At 40.0% G+C, this 18,875-nt stretch overlaps 1 protein-coding gene across 5 annotated transcripts in view; it reads right to left on the reverse strand.

Annotated features, from left to right (window-relative positions):
- The window catches only part of SULF1 (sulfatase 1), a gene marked incomplete at both ends in the record, with an annotated part of 63,846 nt that extends 52,286 nt beyond the window's left edge, over positions 1 to 11,560 (reverse strand). For all 5 annotated transcript variants that reach the window (XM_082014645.1, XM_082014649.1, XM_082014648.1 and 2 more), the window contains 2 exons: positions 5,598 to 5,837; positions 11,389 to 11,560. In XM_082014645.1, coding sequence (XP_081870771.1) covers positions 5,598 to 5,837; positions 11,389 to 11,560 — 412 coding nt within the window. The remainder of the gene's footprint in view (positions 1 to 5,597; positions 5,838 to 11,388) is intronic.
- Positions 11,561 to 18,875: the final 7,315 nt, after the last annotated feature.

An 18,875-nucleotide genomic window follows, 5' to 3' on the forward strand; every position in this document is an offset into this window, starting at 1 on the left:
TGCCTAATGCGGTAGGATGAAGGGAGCCAGAAGTGCAGAAGAATGTACACTTTTGGACAGCGAGGAGGACACAACACCACCTGGAAAGGACTCCTGAGTCTCAGTGGTGTCTTACTTTCATCAGACACCTGAAAACCTATAGCTGCCCCTCCCCAGTCCCCATATATGTGAGAAAAAGCCACTCAGTAACTCGGTAAGAAAGCAGTAGAGTTTTACAGATCTGAAACCTCCATCCTTGCTGATGCAGATGCCAGCATCATGCTTCTTTATAGAACTGGTGTATTTTTTTAAACCGAGGAAATTTAACCCTACAAAAAGTGATATGTTATTAAGTAGTTAAAGACTACCATTCAGCCACATGAACAAGAGATTAAATAGTTGCACAGACAATATTCTACCCAGATTTTCCTAAATGAAGCACTTGAATGCATAACTTTGCTAAAAATCTTTTAGTGTACAGGTTTCTGTGCAACATTTAATAGCACAGAATTCTGTTTTAAGCATAAGTAGGCAGACATACTGTGTTTTTTCATGGACAGAAAAAAAAAAAGTTTCACTTCACATGATACCATAGAATAGAAAATCCTGCATGTTATCCTTTGTGGCCTTTTCCCTCTTCTACATGTCACTTTTTGTGGACTATTTTAATATATTCAGCTTATTTCACTTTTATTTATACATTTCCTAGTTTGACTGAAAGTACAATTTTATTCTGAAAAGTGAGGCATATTTTTAATTATTTACAAAATTTACAAGTGAAATTATGTTTGATGCTCCCCGACCTTTTTTATACCAATGCAGAACGAACCTGAAAGCTTAACGCGCTCTCCCTTTCTCTTTCTTTATTTTCACTTCAGAAATATTCTGAAAACCAGGACTCATTCCCTGCTCACTCATTCCCACCCCTGTGTCATATTCTGTCACCCTCTCTGTTTTGAAAGGGTGCATGAGGCAGGATACAAATTAGGTCACTGAAACGATGCAGATTAAAAATAGCGTGTGCTGGCAGTGAATTGTACTGTAAGGCTGTGAACAGGAAACACACTGGCTTTGCCTCCAGAGGAAACGTATTGTCTGCCCACACCTTCAGGAGGCATAACTTTTGCTCCCTTTATGAAAGATTAACTTGTCCCCGTGTGTCAGAAGGGAATGGTGCACAGATTTAAATACTCCTTAGCTTTCAGTCTCCTGTCATCTTGGCGTTTTAGTAATTCTTTGGTCACTACACTAACAAATGTGCCCATAAGTGGCAGATATCAACTGACACACATCAGAAGCTGATGTGAACTGTTAAGCATATTAACTAGATGTCAAGCAAGTGACCATTTCTGTTCATCACTACACATAAGTCTGTGACCAATGTGAAAACATGCCAGATGACAGTGACATCTTGACGTCCAGTCACTTCTTAAGTTTTGAGTTCTACAGATGCAAGCATTTGCATGCATGAAACCTGAATGTTACTCTGGCCAGTTGATACTTCTAGGCAAGAAATAAAATATTGGGAAATACATCTTCCCAAAGACAATTCTAAAAAAATGTAAGCAAATAATTGACTAATTTGGTGTTCTCTGTTCTTTCAGGTAGGATTCCATAAGGGGAGAGCCTGGTCTTGAGTTTGGCATGTTGCTGTGAGGCTGTCAGCGGTCGCTGAGCCAGGGCAGATTCCTGTTCTCTCCTGCACAGTTACGCTGGCTGTGAAGGGCTAAGAGGAGCGAGGATTAGAAGGTAGCAATTCTACAAGGCATCACTAAGCAGAGAGGGCTCTGAAAGCATACGCATCTTAAGTCAGGGTGAGAATTTTAAACGTACATTTCTCTTCATATTTGCAAAGGGATGAAACTTCAGCTGGTAAAAATGTAAAATCCTGCAGCATACAAAGTGTGACACACTATTTAACAATAAAATTACTACTATATTTATGTCTCCCAGATATTGGCTGTGCTGCTGTCACGACTGTCTTCTAAAATACTAAGATAATGCTCAACTACTGCTTAGTTATTAAGATGCAGCACAATCCTCCTTTCCTACTGGGGGAAGCCAAGGCTGAGGTGGTGCACGCCTGGAGTTTTCCTTCGTGTTGGTGTAGGTGAATGGCAGTGTGAACCGACAACACCGACGGGCACATCTGAGAGGCAAGGCTCTGTGCTGCAGGGCTGGGACAGAACACGAGAAGGTAAAGAAAATAAGAGACCTCAACAGTACTGCAGGGAGGACTGAAAGAACAGCAAATAACCAGCCAATACTTTGGAAAGCACAAAGCAAAACCTCTAACTCCTGCATCTAATAATCTTATAAATAATATTTCTGAATCTAAATAGCTGAAGGGATGTCTACTGACATTAAAAACTACAAGATGAAAGAAAATTTCTCAAGCTTTTTTTTGTAATCACAATCAAAGTGATTACAGAGCGACCCTTCTTCTTCCCCAATATGAGCAGCCGGAGCCTATGTAATTAAAACAAATGTCTCGTCTCACTGAAGAACTCCAGTGTTGCTTTGTTTTCTCTTTCTACCTATTTAGTGTGTCTTACCTGCTATTTCCTACAAATTCTAGTTTAGTGTTACCAATTTTGTGGACTTTCAACAATCAGGAAGCTGTGCAGCTGACTCCTTGCTGCATTAACATATAGCTTGTGAGTAAGGGAAACCGTAAACATTGCAGCATCCTTAATTGTTTGGGGATTTTTTTTAATGATAACTAGAAGCAAAGGTTATTTTGATTTGGCAGTATTATTTCTGAATACCGTCTGCCCTGCTAGCCCTCAGCACATGCCTATGATTTAGCCCTGACATATAATCTTCATAAAGGGATGTTTCTGTGAAATGTAACATCTCCATTAGGTCACATCAGAGTAGAACAGGAGTAGAAGAGTAAATCAGAAAAAGAAGAGAAAAAAAACATTCTGTGTTTGTTTTTTTTTTTGCCAAGTTTTCCCAGTGGGCTCTAATTATGACCACAGTTTTTTAAAGCACACTTCAGAGCTCTCTTTAAATGGCCTGCTGTGCTTGTGTGGTGTCCTCATGGCTTCAGTAGGACTCCCCTCATAAGCAGTCTGCCCACACGTGATCAACTGCAGTATAGAGGTTTTAGTTAAGGCTGTGGCAGGTTTAGACAGCACATACTTTATAGATGTTGGCAATGATCACTCCCCCAGCCCCTTATTCCCACTGGCTTATATAATAACTTAACCTTGTGCAAAAGTGGGGGTCAGATCCTCATCATTTTGAATGGAGAACCATGTTGGAGGTATTGCACATTGTCTCATCTGGACGGGGGCTCTCTGGACTAGTCCCTTATCAGGACTGCCACCAAACTGTGAGTGGCCTTGGGTCACTCACTTCTCTTTCTCTGCCTCAGTTTCCCACTGAGGAAGATACTGATTTCCTCTCAAAACACAGAGAAATGCATAGGGTAGATACCCACAGTGTCTGCAATATCAGCACAGAGTCACGACTAGCCTATGTGATATGCAGTCACTCTCCCCAGTTCCCTCTTTTCCACTCCCAATTACTCTTGACTCCCAGGTATTCTTGAGTAATTACAATTTTACTAAACTCTCTAGCTGTGAAGTGTAGATTATTAGTTGGTTAGTGGACTTTTGATGAGTTTTTAATGAGGCAACACTGTCCTTGAAAAATGTATTATAAGCTCTGCTGCTAATTAAGCTGCCACTTCAAAAATAATTGTGGGGTAATTAGAAGGTAGGCTCATCTTACAAGGAGTAAATGGATAAATTCTTTAAGGTCATATTATTATAGGGTCAAACAATGTACCTTGGTCAGAATCAGGGTTTTGTACAAGTATTTTCACTTGTTTCCATTTCCTTTTTCTCCTTCCTGACCTTTGTTAAAACTCAACTGCCCTAAGAGTTTTAGGGCTGGTGCTCTCTCTGCCTGCCTTTGGAGGGCTTTTTTTCCTTTTCCTTTTCTTTTGACACCTTTTTCCTTTCCATTTAATAGGGCCAAGTCTGCATTTAGTAGACATCTCCACACGCCTTCATAATACATGGCAGTGCAGAAGATATACCCAAAGCAGAGTGTTTACCCTCAGACGGGCAGAAAGGGCTAGTGACAGAGCTGTCCAGTTTATGCATGGGGCATTCACTTGTGCAAGTATTAGATTATAAATCAATAAAATACCAAATTTTTTAGGAACAGGAAAGCCAGGTCCCACATGAAGCAGCCATCGACCAAGCATAAAGGATTTCTGAGACATAAGCCATAAGACAAAGCTTATATTTTAGGGCAAATTCAGCACCTTTTCTAGCAGTTATTGTCAATTCTCTCTCCCCTCTTTTTCTCCTCCAAAGCCTTGACACCGACCCTTATTCAGGTTTAGCAGCGCTGTACTCAGATGGCAACTTCACTGAAACCAGCTTAATAGAGACTGAAGTACTACTATTCAGCGCATGTGTCAGAGCCAACACCAGGTCCAAAGAAGTTAAATATTTATCTGCTTTTGCTTTTTAAACAGGATGTAGAAGCTCTCCAGAACTATAGATACAGAGAGACGGAAGAAAAAAGAGCAAGCTGTGTGGTGAAGAAAAGATGGCAAACAGGCAGATAAATTTAAGGCATTGGATATAGCAGCATTAAGAGAATTAGGACAAGCAGACAGCATGGAGACATTCGCCTGCTATGTGTTTTGAAAGCAATTCGTTCTTGTGCTTAAGCCGCTGATAGAAACAAATTTTTTTGCTGCACATTACATTGTATGGAACGCAGTTGGCACTGAGATCTGTGCCTCGTTGGTCCTGTAAAGGGGAGTCTTTGTAGTCGAACGACGTTTCTGGACAAATTGCACCCTGATGACCTCGCACAACTCCTGTACCTTGCGAAGGGGAAGTCAGTCTGGAGCCTAACGTGTCTACAGCTTGAATCTTAGGGGATAGGTGATGCAGAAATGAATCAGGTTTTACATCAAGCAGAAGCGCAGACGAGAGGAATAAGAAGAGTTCTTTGTAGACAGGAAAGGGATCTCCTGACTACGGAAAACCACCAGGAATTTACAAGAAAACTGTCAAATCTTATTGGTGCACAGCAGAACAATCCTTCTTAAAGGCATGTTTTTATTCCTTTTCAGAAAATGCAAATGAAATATCGCCCCATGGCAAAGTTTAAATTATACCATTCACCTTGTTTCACTCCCATGACAGGCACTTCGCTCCTGTGAGGTCCTTGGCACCAGTCCCTAGCCTGGCCCTGACATCTTCTTCCATAACTGTTAGCAGCTGTCCGCAAGCAGGCCATAATACTGACCATAATCACGGCTGGAACTGCCAGTTCAGACCCACAATGCCACTAAAATGCACCTCTTTTGCACTAGGTGTAACTGCCCAACAGCTTATTTCCCACCTGGGACATCCAAACGTGAAAATACGCCGCTCCATTACAAGTGAGTTTCTTGACGTGGCTGTTAGCTGCGGGTCTACTGTTAGCAGGCAGTACTACCCTCCCTCTCTATAACACGAAACCTCTGCTCTGTAAACCGAATTTGGGACAACAGTCGCTTCATTTTAGGCAGTGATTTGAGACCCACTGAATATCTGTCATCTTCACTTTAAACAAAGAACTGCTACTGGTTTGTCTCTTACCTGTTCTATACCCAGTGTTATTAAGATACACGGCGAAGGTACGTGGCTCGTGAGTAGCCTGCCATGAGGGAGAAGAGCAGTTTTCGTTGTTGGTGTATATGTTGTGGTTGTGCACATACTTCCCGGTCAGCATGGAGGACCGCGATGGGCAGCACATCGGGGTGGTTACAAATGCATTGATAAAAGATGCCCCTCCATTCTCCATAATCCTTCTGGTTTTATTCATCACTTGTAAAGACCCTGCAACAAGAGGTACTGATCATCACTGTGCTGCAAAAAATAGTTAGAATATATTGGCTGCAACTATGTCATTGAAAGTAAAGTATCGGTGATTAGCTTGCCTTTGGAGATCAGTCTGTACTACTCCGTAGCTTAGGTAATTTTAGGAGAAAACATAAGATTTTTATTATATCACCAAAAATATTTTTCAGGACTCCAGAAATACATTTTTCTCAGGCTTCAAAACAAAATTAAAATACAGACTAATCTAGAAATACAATATTAAAGCTTTAGAGCTGTATCAAATTTATAGATCAATAGTTCTTCAAACACTGCTGTAGGAAAACAGCGTGTTACAAAGACATTAGACAATGTTCCATTAAAATATGTAAACTTCTGAGATTACTAATCTGTCACAATTCTTTCTATTTTATCAGATTGTCAGAAAGAGAGAAGGAGAGAGAGAGGATGAAGGTAAGGGAGAGAGTGAGAGATAGGGAAGGAGAGACATTTCAGTAATAATTTTTCTAGAGGAAAGTTTCCCTGGATCAGCATGCCAGGCTCCAATACTGAAGCACTATGCTCAAAATCAGCTTTTAGCAATTAATCTGTATGCAAAAATGTTGGCAAAATTCAGCACCTTTCTCAAGAAACTGTATTGATCCAGTTTAAAGAACAAAGACATTTTTTGCATCCTTCAAAGCATCTTCATGAACAACAAGGTGAGGCAGGCAGAGCTTGCAGATTTCAGACTGCAGAAAGATTGAGCAGCTCAAAATTTGCTCTCTCTGTTATCCAGAAGGGCAGAGACTGAAGGGTCAGTGTGAACCGTGGATATAGCAGTATGCATCCAGGAAACGTGTTTGCGGATTGTAATACTTGCACAATTTTGATGGTAAAAGGGGTTTCTGGAATTCTACTTTCTTTTTTTCCTTTGTTTTTACAATTCATTTTGCAGAGTTGACAGCAGTGGGCTTAAATTTAAATGCATTGATTCCATTGATACAATAAGAGTTTTTCTTTGTGGTTTTGTTTGGGTCACTTGAAAACCAAATTAAAAAAAATAAATATTTTAATCATGAAAGACATGTCTGTAAAACCAGAAAACTGCCAAGGAGGCTCAACTCTAGGTGTAAGCAGTAAAATCTTACAGATGATTTTACTAGTTAAAGTTAAGCATGCTCTGTTTTGTTTTGAGGCTAAGGAGTCAGGGCTGACTATGAAATATTTTGCACCAAAATTGTTTGATTAAAAAAAGGAAGAGGCAGTTAGCTCCTCAGCATTTCCTGGTGCAGTGCCAACGCCTGTATCTTTAAGGATACATTTAACACCCTGCATATAAGTCACCATCATTTTGGACTCTTCCTCTTTCACAGTCCTTCTTTTCTAAATGCAGAGCGTCTGCATTCATGCTTTCCTGAACAGACAAAACCCATGTGTTTAGAGATATAGAGAAGTAGGAGAGTAACTGAGAGGTCGCTGAACACAAAAGGTCTCCATTTGCATGAGTGGGAGCATTTCACTGAGCTGTTGAGTAAAAGTCAAATGGGAGATCATCCTCACTCTACATGTCTCTATCTCAGACCCCAGGCTGGCTTTTTCTTATCAGTTTTTGTTCTGGGTGTTTTTTTTGGCCATAGATCTCCCATTTTTGAAATGTCACAGTTTATTACTGAGAGCTCAGCTGTAAGGTGCTTGTAGGTCCTCAGATGGAAAGGGCGCTGGTCAGGTACGCTAATGCACGGTAACAGCAGCAGAGCTGATGTGCACTTTCATGCCTCTATGCATTATAAATGAGCAGCTGTTAGAGCGCTTCCTCATTCCTCTGCTTGGTCAGCCCTCTGCTCTTGCAAACCTGCTGTTTATGAGTAAGTTTTTCCTCCAGGTATGCACTTACTGACACTGGTAATAGATTTAGCCCCTCTGGAAATTCTGGAATAGGCACTTCAAAGCAGGTGAGACTTCCTCATTTGGAAAACAAAACATAAGTGGGAGATAAAACTTGCTGATATAAGTTATAATTTTTGCTGTCTGTAGCTCTCTTCACAGCTCGTGCTCTTTACCATCTGGCCCACAGTCTTCAGGGCACACGTACTCAGGCGCGGTCTGACAGCAGGATGCTCGCGCTCTACGTGACCAGTTGCGGAGCACCTGAGGGGAACCAGATACACTTTGGACACAGACACTAGCAAGTTTTGTCAGGCGAGAAATTCGGTGTCACCTCTCAGTCTATTCTCATGTATCAAGAAATACTTTTGGTAATGAAGGTTTTATCACAAGTCTTAAAGTTGCTATGGATTTTCATCCAGGTGTAACACAGGTGGACATCTCTACAAAGGGATGACTAGAGCCACCTTGTCTTTATTTGGGTTATAAGCAAGGCCCCAGGAAGGTGATGGACTTTCTCAGATCTCAGCACATATCCCCATTTTTTCGGCTCGTGTTGTTAAGTGCTTTGAAATTTCTGGTGAAGATGGAAAGCAAATCAGGAAAAAAGCCTGGTATGATGTGTCTAGATGATCCTGTGATCTGCAATACTCAGTGGATGGTTTATATGGACTTCACTGGGTGGTGCACCGGGCTGTAAACAAGGGTACAGAAAAAAGTAATTGTCTCAAATGGATTTCTCCCACTTTTTTTTTTTTTTAAACCTTTTCCCACTTCTCTGACATCTCAAAGGGCTCTGGGTTAGAAACACTGGAACTACCAACGTAGTCATTAGTCTTGACTCCTTTCTGACATCATACAAGCTATTATTCATGGTAAGGATTACAAGAATGATTTGAGGGTCATGGTTTGAGGTACTGATGTGTGCAAGTGATAGAGAAGCTGGAGGACAGGGGGAAAGACTAAAGAGTGAGCAAAAAATTGGAAATACCTGTGTTCATGCCTGAACGGACTAAAGACCTGACCTCAGTGGGAGCTGGGGCCACTGTCCTGAAGAGCAGCAGTATGTTGTCTGCAGGTGGGCAGCAGTTCTGGGCAGTTCTGGGTTCTGGTGCTTCGCCTTGAGCAAGATGTCCATTTGCCTCAGTGTTGGGCAGCTATTTTTCTACCCTCAGGATCTCGGTTGGGAAAAGAAGGTGCACTGAGGCACAATTTAACCAGTCATTTCCCAGCTTCTGAGCCCAAGTACTTGCTGAGTTTCTTCAAGAGTTGTGGGCCAGGCTGCTTAAGTTGCCATCCACCAGCTGATGCTTCCTCTGTGCCACATTCCTCCCAGCATAGATAGGAATTGGCTGAGGTTGTGGCGCAATTTCTGGGTTTTGTCTGATAAGTTGTATGAAACAGCATCTCTGCTGAACTTCTTTGCATTCAGAATGCCAAACTCAAGGGGATGGTGCAGATCGATATGAAGATGGGCATACTTCTATGCTTTGAGCACTAACTAAATGTGAGCTCTCTGCTTCTTGCAAATTTTACTTTGGATAACTCCCCTGTATATCATTTGCACTCAGGCAGCTGAATATTTTGGTTCAATGCTTATACATGCTCTGGAGGCAAATCCTTCCTGATTGAAGTCTATAAAGTACCTTATATGCTTTTATATTCAAGCATTCATTTAGAAAAGCTTTTAGAAATGTTCATGCTGGGAATACAATAGCAAATAATCCATATTGAGAGACTTTCAGTCTTGTGATTTTTGGATAGCCATGCCTAAGATTTATTCTGTTTGTGGCAGAAAGTGTTACTTCCCACCGACCTTTCTGAAACTTCAGATTTTTCTCAGGAATCACTGAAGGGCAAGGGGATAATCCACACATGGAAAACAGTATGGTTTTACTTTTCAAATAAGCAGAATGATTTATTAGCAGACGTGTGAATAATACAGTACAGTAAGTCTTGGGGCTGAATCCTGTTTCCTGTGAAATGATCTATGAAAAGGGGAAACCTGTGTCTTCATCCGATGCAGTGGGAATGCGTACACATCCAGGCTATTGCTCAAAGCTTGCTAATAGGAGCCAGAGCGTCCTGTGAACATCCAGAGCAGCTTTCAAAGAGAGGAGCTCCACAATAAAGAAGTGGCTTGCCACACCCTTCCTCCTCTTTCACCACTTGCAAACCCCCTCACAAGACTGAAGACAGCAGGTCGGTAACGTTGTTGAGAGGCATGTGTCTGCTGACCTACCTTCCCCAGTGCCCTGGAGAAAGTAGGCTCTTTCTAACCACAAAATGGTCTTGACCCTTTTAACGAAATTTTCAGAACAACTCTATCGAGAAGGAATGCATTCCTAATGTAATAGCTGTATTTTAGGCCAAAAATAGAGCCAGAAATAGCCGTTCATTACACAGCATGGCTAAACAGAGCAGATGTCTGAAAGAGCGAGAAAGAAAAAAGATAAGATGTGCTCAAATCTAAAGGCCTTGTCTTGGAGCTCTGCTGCATAAAAGCACTAACTCTCGGTCACAAAAGATAGTTTATTAATTATGTTCTCAAAACCCTGAAGGACTGTGAAAATTATTATTGCATCATGACAAATACAAAAATGCTAGCAACTAAAGGATTGCTTTTACATCTAGACCACTTTTTGTCTACAACTTTCTGGCTGAAAGTGTGTGATTTTAGAACAAATGAACTATTTTATTATAAGTTTTCTGAAATCAAGTATTTTGATTTTTCATTGTCATGTGGCATTTTGTTTAGAAATTCACTCTACTTTTATTAAAAATATGTCTTTCATTAAAAACCACTAAGAATGCAAGATTTCATTTCAAATCAATTTGCCATTTTTTCACCTTTTTGATCTTACCTGCCACCCCCAAAACTGAAATATTTGCTTGGGGGTAACTTAAAATGATCCTCTTTCTCTCCTTGATTTTTCAATTTGGGCAGTGAACCAAAAAATCAGTTATATGCATAACTACCATTAATATCTTTCTAACTTACTTAATGGAAAACATTCAAAGGCCTCCTGGAACATCATCCAAGTGTTTTAACTTTTTCCACCTTAAGAAAAATATGTGAAAATCACTTTTGGCTGGTATGTCCAGGTTGTGCTCAAATATTCAGCATACTTGTGAAAGCAAAACTATCCTATTTTTCTACACACAACATAGTTTTAAAGCAGATGAATTTTAGACATTCTAATAATTCGTAGAAATATTAAGCTTATGTCCTGAAACCAGACCAGTTTGTCTACGTGCATAAACACGTCAGATGACATACATGCATGTGACAAATACGTGGAGAATATAGATACTCACCTGTACAGCACTGAGGGAAAGGTTAGCCTCATAAGGCTCAAGTTTTTAAATGCTACAGAAAGTCACAAAGTGAAAAAGGGCTCTCCATGCAAGTCTTTCACCTGTATGTCCTTGCATGTGTTATTAAATCCTTTTATGGTGGTGATTAAAACCTTCCATGGTGGATTTTGCTAAGCATCTCTTTCCTGTAATTAAACGTGATGAATGCTATTCAATAATATCTGTTAACTAATTTTCCAAACTTGTCCCACATTCTGATATTGTTCCAGGACCGGTACCTTCTCTGAATTTAAAGTACTTTCTGCTCGGCAGAAATTACTGAAAGACATGTGACAAAATGAAGTAGCAAATAACAATAGTTTCTCACCTAGCTCCACGTCTTGATCATCTGTGAGTACAAGGATGATATTTGGTCTGATATTTTTTCGCTCCTGCTGCACACGTCCTCTGAACCTCGGGGACTTGACGGTGGAACAGTGACTTGTTAGCAGTTCAGTACTGAGCACTGCCAAGATGAGTGCAAACCAAGAGGACTTCATAGTAGTTCCAGTATTTCAATGAAAAGACAGATCCAGAAGTGCCCGAGCTCTAGTTTTCAAGACCTGTAGGGAGGAAAAGAAATTCTGTTCAAGCAATAAATAAACTCCCAGTCACACAGTGAAAGGATGACACTTAGGGTAGTCAAGCCTGACACATACCATTTAACATGATTATAAGCCATACTGTTGAATAAGAGCTTTATTCTGTCATTTTCTAAGAATAAAATCGGTCATTATGCAACTACGCTTTCTCAAATAATTTTTGTTTGAAGCCATGCCACTGCCTGCATTTTGTACAGGCATGACTTCTGGTATACTCCGCACAGTGCTCCTTCTCCTACACCCCACACTTCTTTTTATGCAGCTTGTTCCTTACATTCAGTACCTGGGTGCAGTAAGAAATCGCTGGGATGCAGACGTGTTCAGAACATCTGTAGGAGGAGCCCTGTAAGAAGGAGAAAGCAGAAGCTTGTCAGTCAAAGACCTCAGTGCTGCGGCTGTGCTTCGAAGTCCCCAGAACTGTTTGTTACAGCTTCTTTCTCTCCTGAAAGAAAAGAGTTGGAAAAATTTGCATTCCTCTCAGGTCCCCTGCTTAATTTAATACCATACCTATGCAGCAGTTAGATGGCACCGTGGCTGCTAAAGGACATAAATATCACGTCCTCAAATGCAGGTGCTTTTCCAACAGTTACAGTCAGCCTGAGATTCTGAGAATAAGGGTTAATTCCAGTGTATGGCACCTGGCAAGCAATAAAGCTATTTTAGGTTAACTCACCTGCACGAGTGACTAAACCCTTACAAAGCAGAGGGCAGAGCATGGCTGTCATTTGCAATCTGCATTGGATCACTAAGTGAAAAGTCATCTTCCCACTGACAAGAAAGCTCGTATTAAGTGACAGTCCAGATGATCTTACCCAGCATTGTGAAAGAGCGTAACTGTCCCTCAATCAATCAACGACAGACCCGAGTGCCTCATCGATAATGCACAGTACCTGTGGCACAGCCTTGTCCTCGATACTCCGCTTCCAGACTCGGCTCAGTACGTTACCAGAACCCCCTCTCCATGCCTGTCAGTCAACAACTTTGCTTTTGTAAGACCTGATGCAAGCACAGAGGCTTGGCTTTGCTGCAGCAGATTTAAACCTGTGACTGAAAATGACTGACTGGCCCGGGGAGCAATGGGTAGCCACTTACACCGTAGCATTTTTGGCATATACTGACTGAAGCTCCACAAAACCATCCTGCTACACAAAGGAAGGGAGAGGATATCTAGGGGCAAAAAGGAAGGTGTGGAAAGAAACCGCGGAGTCATGCCTGCTCCCTCCAGGGTACTGACCTGCCACATACATTCCTTCTGTTTTTATTTTGGGACTATGGATAAAACACGGTGACACTGGACAGTAAAAAGCCCCCACAAAACCACTCCAGCCCAAGAACTTTCAAGAGGTCTGCCCAAGGGGGAGCCTGCGTGGGAACTGGGGTGCACATTATGTAATTAGGCTGGAGGACATCTGTGCACCCACACCTGAGACTTCATATTCAGACATGCAACATTAACTACAAACAGATTAATAAGCAGAAATAGTTTAATGGGAGCAACATAGAAGACAAAAAGAGCCCCATCACTCACCTAAAAATGCGTTAATAGGAAGGTGTTCTAAAATTCAGGGAAAGAAGCCACAGGAGAGGGAGGGGATGGGACTTGGTGCTGGACTGCTAGAAAAAGGATCGTGTTCTTGTTTTCGCATACACCTTTTATTTTAAGCTTCGCAAGCTAAACAGTTTCATGCTCCTCACTCTGGCAGGCTGTAATTACACCAGAAGAGTGTGAACGTCTTTAAAAGGAAAATCCAAGTGTCTGTTGCAGAGAAATCCTGTCTTTCATTGTCTCTGCACCAACAAACAGAGTCCAGCCTCTGACTAACATTAGAGCACTGCAAAGCCAATACAGGGCATCGGCATTTAACGTTAAATGCCATTTCGGTGATTATACAACATTCAGATAAGAAAACTGGAAGTCTGTAATTAGCCTGGACTGACTTTTAAAAAAACTTCTATTTCCATGTATTTGTTCTAAGTCACAGAAAAGTTGACAAAAGCCCCAAAGACCAGGGTTACCGGAGAAGTCAGCCTTCTGACAGACGACAGACACCACATGCTTTTGGTGCAAAAGCAGAAATACAATTTCTCTAAATGTCTGATCTTTAAATAGCAAAACTTTGACTCACCTCACAAAGCATGAAAGGCTACGTGAAGTGAGACTCAATGTTTAGTTTCTTACCTCAGTTGTACCGTACAGCAAACTTTTTCAGACAATGTTGACCCAGAAAGCGCAGTCATCCTGACGGCACTGAGCAAACATTGGCACCAGCGTGTTTGAATAATCCCCTAGAGTACGAAACTGCAAGTTCCTGACAATTACACCTCAGTGCTAATAAAATCTACTCTCATCCAAATGAACATTAACAAGTATTCTTCATTTCATCCTCTTTGAGCTATACTGGTTTTAAGAAATCCTTTTGCTCTAGCAAGTTGGGGCCACCTTAGGCAAGTCTTTTCTAGGAAAAAGAGCACGAAGGGTTTCTTTTCCAACTCTAATTTTTTCCCCATGATGGATAAAGGAAAATATCAGGACTGATCTATACGTATAAAATTAATTATCCAAGTTTCACTGAATGGTTCTTGCACGAGAACACAGTAATGCCACCTTTTGTTGCTCATAACTATTTCAGTTTTGCATGTGACATATCTTGATTATAAGGTGATCTTTGACAACTTGCCCTCTTACAGCCTGTTTCCCAGATCTAGAAGGAAATGAAGAAAACTGTCAAAATGTAGGCTTGATAGGGAAGACAAGGCTGCAGTGTTTGTGTTGGATACTGGCTGGTAGTCCACAAGTGCCCCTACAGACACTGTAATTTGTCTTGAGAAATAGATGAAAATAGGCGAAATTCTACAAGGGACCTTTTCAAATTCACATGGGGAAGTAAACTTAATTTTTTTTGTGCAATGTTCAGAAATCAAGACAGTACTATAAAATGTTTTTCCCTAGTCAAGTAAACAAGTGCTCATCATAACATCTATATATGCTATTTGGAAAATTGAAATTGTATTTTTCCTATAGAACATACCTATGACAACTGAAACATAGTCAGTAGTAAATGAAACCAGAGAAATCCAAAGAAACTATTTTTCCTCATCTGGATGAAATTTTTTCTTGTCATTCTTTTTTTTTTCAGTGGAGCACAAATTCATGGTTTGTACTCACTTTTCATGGGATAAAATTTGAAAACTTGGTTCTTCAGTCAGTTCTGTGCTGCTAGTATTATAACAGGCAGTTCAAGAACTCGTTGGCATGGAGAATTAATTACTTGTGAAACTTGAATTACATTGGCAGGGCACTGCAAAGAAGGGCTACAGTGCCACTTCATGTGATGTGGCACGAAAACTAGGAAGATTTTATTTCTATGTCTCTTAAGAGAATACCTTTCAGTGACTAGGAAGAAAAGCAAAAGGCAGAAGAGTATCTTTTGAAACTATGCATAGATTTTATATTAATTTTGTCCAAGAAGTGTTTAGGATTTTTCAGTACATTGGCTGAAAGGGCTTAATTTGGAGCACAAAAAAAACCTAGCCAGTTTTCAAAAAAAGAGCGTTTTTCCTTTGAAAATCCACTTTGTTTTCATGTCCACATTTTTTACTATGTTCACTTGAAGTGCCATTTTGTGTTTGGCCAATAAAAATCTGTCCATGATCATACAGTTTGTTTATGAAACAGGGCACTGAGTATCCACAAGTATACTCCATTATAAGCTTTAAAGGTGTATGACTTCTTTATATTTAATATTCTAACAAATGTAGCTTCCACATATCCTTGCATAGGGCCTCTGGCTTACATGAACATCTTTCTTTCTTGTTGGTAAACCTGAAATCAAACGTGGGGATAATGAGTGAGGATACTCGACACATGTCCGTCCCCCAATACCATGGGCTATGCAATGACTCACATCAGTAATTCACGACCAAGTGTCAACAAAGGGCAGACAACTTTGTCTTCTCTGCACCATAGTGGTGGTGTTTTCTTTTGAGCATGAGCAGTGAGGACAGCATATCATCCAAAGTCATAGGTTAAGGCCCGCTGCTTTAGTGGCCTTTCCTTAGAAACAAAAATGGATCAACTCTGGCCAATAAAAGAAACAGCAGTAATAATAATACCACTAGTAATAATGTGGACTGTGATCGTAGAGCTTGAGAACCAGAATTCCAGTCTCTGTTCCCCTGATTTTAGCAATAAATGTGCCCAATGAATTGAGAATGTAAGGTAGCACAAGGATCCTAAATCAAGAAACTCCTAATGCAGTAACAATTTTGTGGTTAACTGTTTTGTTTCTCATTACTATCCAGTATCCTACTGATTATTTCTCTGTACTTAGATTTCCCTGCTCCAAAAATTGACATAGTGGTATATAATTAAGATATAGTCCACAAACGAACATTTTGCTACTTAGGACATTTTTGAGATTTGCTGACAAGTGCTAGGAACTTGCACAAAAATATATCAAAAGTAGAGAAAAGAAGCAGAAGGCCTTGTCATTGCAAGTGATAAGTTGCCTCATTTCCTTTATGCAAAAGATCATCTTGGATAATTCCTTCTTACAGGTTTCTCTGATAAATAAATGGATAAAACCAAAAAATGGATAAAACAAACATAACCTCAGATATCAATCACCACAGGAAAACGAGCTTTCCTTCCTCACCCCAAGCAGAGGAGCTCTATCTTCTTATGTATTTTACCTATGATGTGCTGACTTGAAAGTTTTAGCTTTGATGAACGTTTTTTACAGGACTATGACCCCAGTGTTTTCTGTTTCCTTAAAATCAGACTCTCCATAAGAAAAGTAGAAAGGTAAAGGACAACAAGAAGAATTCTCATCAGTCATAAAAAGCAGAGCAGGGTATCTGCTATTGACAGCGCTTTTTAATTTCCAATAGGACGTTGGATATTGGTCACATTGGTGGGCACCCAGTCAGTATAATTTCCAAAATCTGACAGTCTGCCTGTAGTGCCAGAAATCACTGCCGTTGGCATCATGTGGAGGCGGCTCTACACACCAGTGCCCCAACAAAGGTCAGATTCAGTGGTTCACATCTACCATTTTCAGTCTTTTTTTAAAGTGAAATATGTCCACCTAGCAATGCTGCTGTACTCATGAGCATTTTGCATACATGGAAACTCCAAGGTGGAAGAGAGTGAAAGGGGTTTTCTCAGCCACACACATACAGCTTCTGTGAATCTTTGATGTTTATGTCAAAGGGTGATGGACCTCTCAAAGTCTCACATAGTCTGAATCATAGCAGGTGTGCAGTTAGACACCCAACAAAATTAGTAATTTTATGAGATTAGTAATTGCATGAAAATTTTGCAGACAGATTGAAATTACATAATAAAAGGTCAGGGAGGTGACATGTTCATCTGCACCAAAGCGACCTAGTGGTTCAGAGGTCTTAAATCTCTCAAATCTTATTGCTTTGACGACTAGAGGGTTGTGACACCCTACAACAACAATAACAACTCTCAATTTCACTAATACAGTGAAGCACTTAAGTGGAAAAAGCTGTTGACAGATGACTGATTTAAGTTTAGTAATGTTAATGCTCTTCTCACATCTTACACTTCTATCTTGTATTTAAAAGGCAAACACTGCAATCTCAGACTACCAGGCACGACCGTGTAAATCTGCAGGTCAGTTTCCTGTGGGAATATCGAGCCCGCAGCCATGGGAAACACATTTACAGTACAGCAGGAATCAGGAGAAAGCAAGACCTACCATCTCTTCTTAAAGGTTAATCCCCTAATCTTAGTTGTAAAGTATAGGATTTGCAGTGAGCACAAAGAATGTAGTTCCTATCTGGGTCTAATCTAATAATTATCTATTGGATTTCCAACACACTTTACTAATCAGTTAGTTATCTGCTCACCTTCCAAATGTAATTTGTGTATTATAATGATGCATCATCAGTGCCTCAGGCTAGATTAATTTAAAGTAACTATAATTTAAAGTAATTGCAGGCAGGGAGAATCATAACCTTATATTACGCTTTTACATTGTAATTTTGCAAACAGTTACAGACAGGAAAGGAAAAAGCCTGCAGTGACTTGAAAGTATAATGCACACTTGCTAACCCACTTTTATAACTTTGTACAGGTTAAGGGATATTCTTAGTAGGTACAAGTTTCCAACTTTTCATATTTTCGTATGAGTAAAACAACAAACTCCAATAACATTTTAAAAATACATAACTGTAGGAGAAATTACGTGTCTTTGAGAAAAGGAAAATATGTCTTTGATTTTAGTGCTGTTAATATAGTTGAACAAAACATTAAAGAAAATTAAAAATAATATTTTTATATTAACTTCAAATCTGTGAAAGTTTTAAAAGAAATTTCCCGCATATTTTTCAGTAAGAAGAGTGCCTGCTGCTAAGTTACAAACTTCTAGTAATATACAGTTACTTAAATTTGTTTCTCACCATCTGATTTACTTTGTTTTAGAATTTCATATTTCAACACAGCCAAGAAGTGCACTTGTCATACAAAAGAGCCTGGTATAATTGAGCCAGATGACGTGCCCCACAAGTAAAATCAGCCATTCATGAAAGCTGGTCACCAGAGGCCATTTCAAACAATGCACATTTCAAAGTAATCTAAAGTAATCCCTTTTCTCTACTGATTTGGTTTCCAGGCAGTCTTAAGCACATGTGTGCAGCAAACAGGAGGCTTATTAAAACCTGATGTTATATTGGAAGTTATAATGCCATTGCCTTGTGATTGAATTCCAAGTCTGTTAGTCTTCAAAGAGAGGAAAAAAAATCAATTAAATTTATATGCTTATTAAACATGAGTGTCATGATACGTGCAGTTTATTAGCTCTTGCTGAATAATTAAGACCGAGAAAGATAATTAGATGTGTACTAGCCCCCAAACAGGCTTCTGATATCAGATTTTTTTTATCTTTAGAGAAAGTGGCTTTCCAGCTACGAGGTAATATAATTGCTAAAAGCCTCCAAGTATTTTTCAAATATAAAGAGTAACCTCTGTGTATGAAGGAATTTAAGGTAATTTTAAATTTCCATTTTAAAACCACCTATCTTTTCTATATCCCTGCTCACGTGAGCAGTGTGGGGCATTATGAAAACATACTGTACAATAACACACTGACCATTCAACGATCCAGTAAGCAGTCTTGAGCTGGGATATCATATCACATCACAGAGGTGAACAACAGCAACACAGTTTGCACGTTTCTTTAAGTTC

The sequence above is a fragment of the Phaethon aethereus genome, assembly GCF_964289735.1.
Source record: "Phaethon aethereus genome assembly, chromosome: 2".
NCBI lineage: Eukaryota > Metazoa > Chordata > Aves > Phaethontiformes > Phaethontidae > Phaethon > Phaethon aethereus.